Below are 11,470 nucleotides of genomic sequence, written 5' to 3'. Positions count from 1 at the left end.
TGCCTCCTTCCATCAGTTGGTGGTCCCACATTTTGCGAGCTTTTACTCAGTAACATCCCGGCTCTGACTCCCTTTTCTTTAGTCTCCACTCATAACGTTGACACATGACTCTAGATAAAAGTTGAGTCTCACTCTCAAACTTTTAGTTTTCGTTTTTAATCTCCACACTTCGGATAAATGAATGTCCGACTGTCTGTGTTTTCTTCGACCCTACAAATCCGCAAAGGCGACAAGAGCGCAAAGGTCTGAAATCAATGAAACAAAGTTGGGCTGCCTGCCATAACGGCGGTGTTTGTGTACTTCTTTGTCTATGCATGCCTCATGACTTAGTGTCCCGCCTTCAACTTCACCGGCAGCATGCGAAAAATCACTCCAATACTCCTGCAGTAAGTCTGCAGGGACCCTGAACACATCTGTGGTGTTCAAAGGCGCGTTTGTATGAATTAAATGGTATTTTTATCTGCTGTGCTTTCTGTGTGATATTATATATGATATAATATTCCCATAGGGAAACACGGTGTATGAGCTCAGCAGTTAGCAGTGATCTCCTCTCACTTTATGCTTTATTTATCTTATGTGGCATCACCGCAATAATCCTGGACACTTTGATGTAATACTTTTGTAGTAATGCTCCAGGTTATTCTTGCTCTGTCATAGAGGAAATACACACTGTAGCCCAGGGACAGTCTGTAGTATGACACAGTTATTCGAGGCTTGTAAATCGCTTAACATAACACTATAAAAATGTTAAAAGTCAAACATAAAAATGACACAGATAAAACACGATACACATTATTATAAATCTGTTAATATATCAATATGTCAGTCTTAAAAAATCCATTCCAATTAAAAACCAAGTCACACAAAAATAAAGTCTTACTAATACTGGAATCTTGCAGCAGTATAATTTTCTTCCTGTGCTCTGTTTGAGACAGTTTGCATGAATTGTGCGAATGATTCCTTTGTTGTTATCTTGCACTAACACTTTGTTCAGCCGGACACAAAAGACAATAAAATAAAATCAGTTTATTCACTGTCTGAAACAAGCTTTTGATTTATTTGCTTTGGAGTACCTTATAAACTTGCATTCCTTCTAACAGCCAGCAGGGGGGCGAGAAAAAAATTAGCTGTAGATGTCGACATGGAAGACACTCCTCGGCTCTCTTGAGTAAACAATTATCTGGTGGATTTATTATCTCAAGTGATGTTCACTTTCTTACTTTCCATAAGGAGGACAAAGCAGGTCAGGCTGTGGGACTTGCTCTTTGTTAGTTTAAATGTTGTTACTGAATAAGTGGGCAGTGTCACTTGGTTTCACAGCTACATCTGTCCCATGAGTGTCGCTGCCCAGTTTCAGAAAACAAAGATGGGGACAGTGAGGATGCTCACAACGGGGGAGTTAAAGAATGACTTTAACTAACGCTATGGTAGTTATGCCATCTTTTAAATACAGTCTATGCTTAATACACTTTTAGATCAAGCTGGGTAAGGCTTTACAAAAGTGTCACAAGAGAAATGAGAGGGACTGGTCAGGTAAGAAAGTTTAGTGGACAAACTTCTCTTTGCTGGTACATTTCAAAGGAAACATGGCAAGAAGGCCCTAACTAGACACCAATATTGTCTACTTTTAAAAGCAGAAAACATTCAGAGTGATGGATTTAGCCATTTATTTTCTAAGCTTATATGTTCTACTGTGTGTGTGTAAAAGCTGAATCTGAAACTTTACAGCTATTTGTCAAAGAATTGCAGAAGAGTAAAATATTTAGCCTTGAACTGGGCTGCACTTCCAATCTCATCAACCGCTCAGAGGGATTTAATTACAAACCACATTCACCCATTCACACACTCACATTCATGCTCAGCTTTTCATACACCCAGCAGTTTCTCAATCGCAATATAAAGCAGGAGAAAATGGAAAAATTCAGGTAGTTGTTCTCACGTAGTGACATTTGGCTCCCCGGATTCTTTCCTGTCACATGTGTAAGAAATGTTGAGATTGAGCACAGAGGCAAAAACATGAAACAATTTCATTTCATATCGTGCTTCAATCATGTGACGATTTTATAAAAGAAAAAAATAAGAACTCATTAATAAAGGGTTAAAAATGTGTACCTTTGTTCAGATGGCTGGTATTTTATTGTTGGCCTGTATTTGAAGCAGTCACGGTCACTTGATCTTGATGGTGTCTGACACACTCAGGTTAACAGAGGAGACAAACAAACTAGTCCGCACTGACCCTCAGTATGTGTCTTTTTCATCCCCACACTCTGAGGACCAGACTGAACTTTTTTTCCTCTTTCTGAAACAGAGTGAACACCTCAGACAACACCTCACACACCATTTCCACAGTAATGTCAAGCTTATTGCAGACATCCCGGGAGCCGGTGTCTCATCTTTGGGATGGTGCGCTGCCTGTAATGGCCATGCCTTATCTCCCTCTCAGTACCCAGGCTGAGATGTCAGAGGAAAGCCGGAGACGACCATGCTCCCCTGACAGAGGAGGGGAGATGGAAATAATTACCAATGTCTCTTGTGGAAAAGGGTGTAAATTGATACACACTAAATGCTGAACCTTAGGGGTCTCTCTTGCTCTCTCTCCATGTGTGGCTCTCTCTCTCTCTCTCATCAGATGTAGGAGACAAATGAATGCATCCAGAAGGAATTAATTGGATTTGGGAGCAGTCTCCTGCACAATCCACCAGGACAGACAAACATCCCCCTTCTCTACCCTCTCCTTCCCTCCCCCCCTTTGGCACACACACACAGACACATGCCTCCTTTATTCCAGTCATGCCTTGCAGAAATGTCTGCCACCCCCCTTTATCCCCCTCCCACCACCCCACTCTGATGGATCAGTCTGTGTCCCCTTATCCATCTCACACACACACACACACGGGCGAGTGCCGTACTGCTCCCCAGTGGATTGCAACCTCTCTCTTGGATACAGTGTTTCCATGGCAGCCACGTTTTTTGCACGTGCAGAATGAGATGGAGTAAGCGAGAGAGGAGGAGACCACTCCTATCGATTCACTGGGTGCCTATTGATTCACTGTCTGCAGCTGCACACTTACCTACGGCAAACACCACCGTGAGCTGCACACATGTTCACGCACGCTCATGCTCAGACAGGATGTAAACACCAGATTGGAGATTTTGGAGAGCCTGCTGTCAGCTAACCACACGGCGGTGCTTATGTTTGTCCTCTAGGAAGGTACGAACTATGTAAAATCTAGTAAACTTGTATATACACAGACGAGAAACATTTTCAGTTCCAGCTGATTTTATTTCCTTCTTGGAAGAAAATAAAAAAAATAAAAAACAACAATCTGTACAGAGGTCTGAGAGGCAGTGATTGACCCAAACATTGGCTGGTTTTTGAGCATAAAACATCAGATATTGGCATGATTGGACAAAACATGATCATACACAGCATATTGCACAAATGAAAGAAAAAAAGAGGACGCTAGAAAAAAAAAATCTTTAAAAGAAAATTAAGAAAAGAAAAAAGAAAGGAAAGAAACTCCTGGACCACAATCATCTTCAACATGTCCAAAGATGGCTGTCCTAGTGCCTGTCAATCATCATCATCATACATAAAAAAAACACACACAATCTTTGCTTATAGTACAGTCAGTTTACATAAATATTTCGTTATTATTCTTTAAAAAATCTTAAACACAACAGCTATAGCTACATATACCTGAATCTGAAATACAAATGCTATTTGCCATGCCATAATATAGGAAAACAATTAGCCTGCTATACTTAGCCAACAGGTACAGAAAGGTTAAATACTATTTTTTTTTCAATGCAATTTGCGCAATAACAGATGAAGCACTTCATACATCTCCCCTCCCTCCAAAAAAGTCTAGGCAAAAAGTGGAATGAGTGTGAAATTCCATCCAGTGGTTCAAATAAAACTTATCTCCATAATTTAAAAAAAAAAAAAAAAAAAAAAGCACACAGAGGTATTAGCTCTATCCAAACAGTGACTCTCTGGGATCTTTCGTGCCTAAACTTTCTTTTAGGTCTGTGTTGTACTGGAAACACAGTCACCACTCAGGCTGGGAGCCTCAGTGGCGCTTTGTTTACTTCGCTGGTGAAGCTGGAGTCACTGTGCCATTAAGAAGCATGTGGGTAAATACTGTAAACACTGTGAGGTCAGATTGTGCCAAACAAACCCCCCACCCCTCCCTCTCTCTGCACGACTAAAACACCAATGTAGATCCAAACAACAATGTTGTAGGCTACCCACTCGCCGGAAGAAGAAAAAAAAAACGTCCCCCTCCTTTTTTTCTCTATAGATTTTGTACAAAAATACAAGTAGAAAATCATGACACACTCAAATCTCCATAAAAGTGAGAGAAGTCGGACATTTTTTTGTTGTTTTGTTTTAAATAAGATACACTTCTAGCCCTTCCGCGCTGGATACAGACAGGTGTTATGTGCACAAACACAAACGAGACCTGTACGAGAACAATACTTCTATGTATAAAAAAGTTTGGCCGGTATAAATACATCGATATAAAAAAAAAACGTCATCTGACACAGAGAAACTACAAAGTTGAAGCACTAGGCAGAAAGAATGCGTGTCAGGGGGAGAGGAAAAAGCATTGGTCCTGAATTGTGCACTGAGTGTTTTAAAAAGTGTTCAGAAAAGGGGCTTCTGAAGTTTGGAGTCAGTCTATGTTTAAAGTCCTGCCGTTGAAAGAGAAGCTGGTGATCGTGAATTGAGTCCTATGGTCACACAAATTGCGTAATTACGCAGCAATGAACTTTTTTTCTTCCTTTTTACGCATTTAAAACAACAACAAAATCCTCCTCAACGTGGAGGGCATGCTTGCTGATATTAAAAACATTTCTAGTTCGGAAAAAAAAACTACACCTGAATAGCAACTCGATGGTCAATGTGAATTGGCTATCTTTAAACAAACAAATAAAAAACCCCAACACGACGAGCTCTCCAGTAAGTGTCCCGACCTCAAAAATAACATTAATGTTCAAATGTTCAGTCTCAGTCTTCATCCTGTGCGGATTGGGTTGAACAGTCGAGCTCGAGTCTGTATCACTGGTCTCTGCTTACATTCACTCCTCCTCTGAGTCCAAATGCAAACTAAGCACCCCACCCCCCCTCCTCCCCACAGGTCTGCGCGTTCCCGTCAAGCGCACGGAGCGCAGTTCCAACAAGTCTGTGAGCAGCGCGTGCCTGGGCTTCAACGCGCACACAGGCCTACCCTTTTCTTTCCAGTTTTCACTCTCCCTCATTTAGTGAAAGAACAGCGGGAATCTTCTGGTGTGGACGCACACGCCTGTCTGAGGTGTCGGGTGGGGTGGGTTTGAACAGTTCAAAACGTTGCTGGGCGGGTGGTGGTGGGGCGGGCGTCGCGCTTCTCTCCCACCTTTCAGTAGGTGAACACCAGATTGGAGATGGTCGACTCCAGCCAGTCTCCTGAGATCATCTCGCTGACCTCTGGGGTGCAGTAGTCGGAGAAGTCGAAGTGGGAGCCCGCCCCGCACTCCCCGAAGCTCCAGTCCAAGTCCCGGTCCAGCTCCGCGTCGGAGAAGCCCATGCCGCCCAGAGACATGCTCTCAAAGCCGGGGCTCGGGTTCAGGTCGAGCCGCTCGTCTTCGAACTCTTCATCCGATGACGAGGACGAGACGGAGGAGGAGGAGTGAGAGGCCGACGGTGTTGGAGAAGAAGGGCGGGTGTACCTGAGGCGCGCGGTGTGCGAGGTCTCGCTGGCCGCCGGGCTCTGCTCTTCGTACAGGCTGAGCGGGTCGCTGGACTCCGCCGAGCTGCTCAAGGCGGGACTGGCCGGGACTCCCACGGACGGAGGCCCGCTCTCCAGGCTGCCAGCCCCTCCGAACATGTGCGCGCGCCGAGCCTCTCCGCTGCGCTTCTCCGGGATCTGCCTGGCCCCGGACACTGACCTGGATTTGAAGAGCGACTGGTGGTCACCGGGAGAGGCGTAGTCCTGCGCCGCCGCGCTCCTCACGCCCCCCTGCTTGTGCGTCCTGCTCACTCCTTTGGACGCGGGGCTTCTCTTGACCCCGGACTTGGCGCCGCGCTCCCCGCTCTTCTCCCCGCGGTCCGCCTGCTTACTCGCCCCGCTCCCTGACTTCACTTTCTTCCTGGGCCGGTACTTGTAGTCTGGATAGTCGGCCATGTGTTTGAGCCTGAGCCGCTCCGCCTCACGGATGAACGGGATCTTGTCCGTGTCTTTCAGCAGCTTCCAGCGTTTCCCGAGCCGCTTGGAGATCTCCGCGTTGTGCATGTCCGGCGACTGCTCCATGATCTTCCTCCTTTCGATCTGGGACCACACCATGAACGCATTCATGGGTCTCTTGATGTGTCCCGTCGGAGTTTTGCACCACGCCAAGTCGCTCCGCTCCCGGGAGGAGGGGGACCCCGGGGTAGGAGACGCATCCATCTCCAGGTCCATCTCTCCCGTGTCCGTGGAGTCCCCGCCGGGGGAATGAGCGTGGGCGCTCTCTGTCTGGCTTATGTGCTGCACCATCTCTCTCCAAAGTGTCTGAAAACACCGCTCAGTGCTTTCACAAAGTTTTTCAAAACCGTATTCCTCACTTCTTGTTGGAGTCGGAGCACTGCTGTGAGCAGGTCTCTAAACAAAAAAAGTCCATCCAAGTCTGTCTCTCTCTTTTCAGTTCAGCACGCTTTGGAGACGCTCGGGTTTCTTAACTTTTCTTCTTCTGCGCTTCTCAGCGACAGTTTTTTTTTAACTAATAATCCGGAAACTAATTTTCAACTGCCTGTGCGGCTGAACACTCGCAGAGCAAGGCTGAAAGCGCGCCGCTGTGGGCCGCAGCAGTGCGAGTCCCTTACGTGAACCTGGCTGTGAGCAGCGCAGCTCTTCCGTGCGGCTGAGAGACCATGTGGCTGAATGGAGCTGCTGCGCTTTCTCATAGTCTCCCTATTTCCCTGCGAGCTCCCTGATATTACTGTAAACACAACAACGAGAACCTCGCCCTTTTATAGCTTTATCGCGAGACGTGAGCGCCAATCAGCGCCTGTCGCCATCCCGATTTTTGAGTCGGACCACTCCCACCTCCTCTTGCCATTGGCTGAATAAAAAAGAAAAAAAAACTGGTAATAATAATAATAATAATAATGTGCAATGAGGATCCGTGTGCCTGACCTCATTCCTGTCAGACTCCACTGAAGGAAGGCAAACTTGTGGTGTGTGTGTGTCCATATATATATATATATATATATATATATATATATATATATATATGTGTGTGTGTGTGTGTGTGTGTGTGTGTGTGTGTGTGTGTGTGTGTGTGTGTGTGTGTGTGTATCCGTTTCCTGGCTGTGAGGGATATACTTAGATCCAAATTAGCTTCATGTGGTTGGGTAGTGACTAAATATAGATCCTGTGTAATGTGTCTGAGTGTTTTTCGGTTGGAGGGGTAAAGCAAGGAAATGCTGAGAAAACACCCACCCAAAAACAATCTCGCCCCAAACCTGCTATTTGCGACTCCTTACAACACGCCATGACATCACAGCCGGCAGATTTAAAAAGAGACTCAGGTAAGATGACGGCAGCTTTTATTTACTCCGTGCATCCTGGCGGTGCGAGGGGGGGGGGGGGCTGCGGTGAACCATGAAGCCAACAACAACCTGTACTTACAATTATTAAAGTGAGAAACAAGAGTCCCCACTAAACACCCAGCAGCTCCGCACACTCCACAGTGCAGAGATTCCTCCTCTTCCTCCACCACCTCCTCCTCAGACCCATTATCTTAACATGTCAGTGTCATGTAAATATCACATTACAGCTTGTGTCGCTAGATGTCAGGCTAGAGCCAAAAGGAGCCACGCTGTATGGTGTGTGTGTGTATGTATGTGGTTGTGTGTTGCCGTGTATGGCAGGATGTATCTCCATGCTGTAATCGCCCGCTTTGAGCTGCCATCATTAAATCATGCAGGTGATGTCATCGGCTGGTTGGCAAAGGCCTCCTTTCTTTTCTTTTTTTTTTTTTTGCTGTTGCAGCTGACTGGCGTGAGCGCCGTCCGACGAGTAAAGCAGGGGTGACGTCTGACCTTTAGTCGCTGATCGATAACTAGAACTGATGTTTAACTTCTATTTATTTCTGTCTGATCTGGTCTTCAAATCTCTGACATAACATCTGCGTTGTGCTTAATTCACAAGGAGAAGCTCAAAAGAAGTCACACACTCTTTAAAAATGCACACAAACAGCTCACCCCCACCACACACACACACCCTCTGTGCTTACATAAATCAAACACATAAATAATAATGAGCTCCTTCATCAGTCTTATATCTTTAGCCGTCCCAATTACAAGCATGCACCTGCCACTGGATTAGTCTGTTATCTCTATCTCTTTTTCCCGGGCTACACACACACACACACACACACACACACACACACACACACACACACACACACACACACACACACAGCGGCACGTGTGCACATGGGTTTGTTTAAACAGGTGGAGCAGGTCTACCTGTAATCTTATCTGATGTGTGAGAAGCAACTGTCAGGTAGCTTTCCACCGTGTTGCCGGCAGATGCACCGCAGTGATCCCTGCCAGGTCTTTATCACGCCACCCTGCCCCACAGCCCAGTCATCTTTGGAGCTGCCGGAGTCGTGTGTTTACCCCAAACACACCGGCGCTCAGTCCCACCTCTGCTGACACCTAAAAAAAGGAGGGTGTTGTTATGAGAGAGTGCTGCAGGAGCTGGAGTTACACCGGTGTGGGTTTTTGGAGGATGTTGACCTGGGGGGGGGGGGGGGGGTCAGGGCTTTTTTTGTGCATTAAAGGAAGGGAAATAAATAGTTTTGTGCATTTCCATTTTGCCATCCTTGGAAAACTCATGAATGTGTCCCTGAAATGATCTCAGGGTGTACAGCTGCTGGAAAAACAAATGTGAGAGACAAAGTGCTTAATATGCATGTTGTTGTTTTTAAAGGTAGAACATAAACAATAACCCAGTATGTTAGAAGAACCCTGGAGTAAACTGTAGGTTTAATGAGTGTGCATCACATGACTTCGCTGGGAGTTTATTGTTGCTGAGACCTTCATGACCCAGCAGGAGAGGGTGGTGGGGGGCACACAGTCATCACAGTGTGTCGTAAAAAGGGGCGGGGCTTAAGAAGCTGAAAGGCAGCTGGGACGAGGAGAGCGCCTCGATCCGTGGCTCGTCCATGTCATGTCCAACGTGTCATTGGGGGGGGTGCCATGAGCATTGGCACGTGTGCGCGCGTGTGTGTGTGTGTAAAGGATACATTAAGCTTTAAAAGTCACAGTATAAGTGCACGCCATTGGCCGCGCGGAAGGGAAAGCATGTGAGGGTGTTTATCTCTAGCAGAGCTACTCATTACCATGCACTTGCCTTTTTCAACCGCCTCTCAATGACCCACCACTTTGACCTGCCTGCTCGTCATCCGGGGTCAAACACAATGAGGCCTTTGTGTGTGTGTATGTGTGTGTGTGTACGCAAGCAGGCATGCGTGCGTGTATGTGTGTCCTGCTCTAACTGAATTGGAGCTTTTCCAGGGATTGAATGTTTGAGAACCAGTGGGAAGTCCCCTCCACCCTGCAGTTAAACAGAAAAACTGAAGAGTAAGCACAGATTTGCATACACTCTCTCTCTCTCTCTCTGACTCATCCACAGTTGGTTTGTCTCCTCTGTGTTTTGTGTGGATGTGGCAGACAGTGCAGGTGGCCATCTCACCATATCACCCACCTACTGAAGTAAGCCCTTACACAACAGCACCAACAAAGTCAGTTGTTTTTAAGTTACCGTGGAACATACAGTGCCTACTTATTCCACTTGCCCCTCTGCATTTCATCTTCAACTCTGATAAGCAGCATTGACGGCAGCTTGTTTTCTCTCCCGCCTTTGTCCAACATATTCTCACATGTTCAAACAGGCTAAAGATCAGGGACCGCCTCACAGGTCTGTTTGATGAGTTTGGGGCCTTAATTCATAGCACTGCTGCGTGATGTTCTGTTACACATTGCAGGCGTTTACGATGTTTTGTATACAAAATAGCTATTTTTGTCCATCTACTTCCTTCTTTATGGGGGAAAAAAACTCTTTATTTTGTGCTTCTTTGAAGCCTCTGTCCTTTTTTGCCGTTACATTTAAGAACCGTAGAGTTGCATCCTTGGTCGGGGCAATATGAGCGAGCCAGAGAGCGGCAATGCAAAGCAGGAGGCGAGACAGTGAAATGAAAATCTGTTGTTCACTCTCTGCCCTCTCCACTATAATCCGAAGGATTCGGACGAGTTTAGGTGGAGAGAAGGTAACGGGCATCAGACGAAGGGAAACACCCGAGGTGTGGTCAGGCCGGCGACGCCACGCCCCAGGAATTCCAAACGTCCTTCGCTCCGGGTAGCAAGAAGGCGGGCGAGACGGTTCGCTGTGTCATGCCGATACAGACACACGAACACAGATGCGTAAACACACAACAACAAACTCACCGACGTGCCGCTGCAGGAACCAGATGTGCTTCAGAGTCAAATCGAGAGCACAGACTCAGACACTATACAACACTGCCACTCTCACAGCTGCACTCAGACACTCTGATACAATGAGATTTTTTTTAAGGGGGGGGGGCATTGTCTAAAAGCCAGAGGAGTGGGAAGGAGCAGAGAATGAGAGCGGAGATTGAGGAAGAAGTGGGGGGACAAAGGGAAAGGTGAGCAGAATCAGGAGATGGTGAAGTCAGTGGCGGATTTTTTCGCTCTCTTGCAAAAGTCGTCATCGTCGTCCTTGCACTCGTTGGCTTTCATTTATTTAAAAAAAAAAAGGGGGCACGCGATGGTCGAAGGATGCTCTCAGTATTCAGTATTTTAGGGAAAGGACATCAGTCGGAGTGGATCCGTAAGGAGCCGCAAAGGAATGGATATACTGGAAAAGAAGAAAGAAAGAACACCGCTGTTGCTTTCAAATGGGTGTTTTTTCTTTGGTTTTTGTTTTTGTCGTACGAGGCGCATCAGTTTGGAGTTTGCTGGGTCGCTGTGGTGTTTGGAGAGACTTCGACGGCTGCATACGTCAAAGAATTGGGTCTAGGAAAAAGACATAAAGCATCACGATGAAGTTACAGAAAGAGACAGTGTGTGTGTGTGTTGTAGGAAAAGGGGATGTGAAGGTAGCACTGCATGAAAATGACCCCCCTACCCCTCTTGCAAGTGCGTCGATGAGAAGAGAGACAACGATTACTATCTCTTGCTGTTGTGCGCGTGCATCTACGACCCACATGCAAACATGCACCGCCTTAGCTTTCCAAAGTACACAGACACCCCGCGTCACCCTGCTCTCCCTCCCTCCTCCTCCTCTTCCCTCCTCCTCCTCCTCCAGGCGAGTCAGGTCAGGCGAGCTGGTCCTGTCCTAACACAGCCCAGGGAACGGCGTCCATCCTCAGCTCGGGCACAGAGGCAGCCCTCCGCTGCGAGGGTCGTCGAGGACCAAGC

At 46.7% G+C, this 11,470-nt stretch overlaps 1 protein-coding gene across 1 annotated transcript; it reads right to left on the bottom strand.

The window, feature by feature from the left end:
* Positions 1-3,262: 3,262 nt before the first annotated feature.
* Positions 3,263-7,545, bottom strand: sox4a (SRY-box transcription factor 4a). The gene has a single exon (XM_026156690.2). The coding sequence runs from the start codon at positions 6,516-6,518 to the stop codon at positions 5,403-5,405; it is 1,116 nt and encodes a 371-aa protein (XP_026012475.1). The 5' UTR covers positions 6,519-7,545; the 3' UTR covers positions 3,263-5,402.
* Positions 7,546-11,470: the final 3,925 nt, after the last annotated feature.

This window comes from Astatotilapia calliptera, chromosome 22 (genome assembly GCF_964374335.1).
Source record: "Astatotilapia calliptera chromosome 22, fAstCal68.1, whole genome shotgun sequence".
In the NCBI taxonomy this organism is placed as follows: domain Eukaryota; kingdom Metazoa; phylum Chordata; class Actinopteri; order Cichliformes; family Cichlidae; genus Astatotilapia; species Astatotilapia calliptera.
The sequence above is the reverse complement of the archived record's forward strand: the minus strand, read 5'-3'. Positions and strand labels throughout refer to the sequence as shown.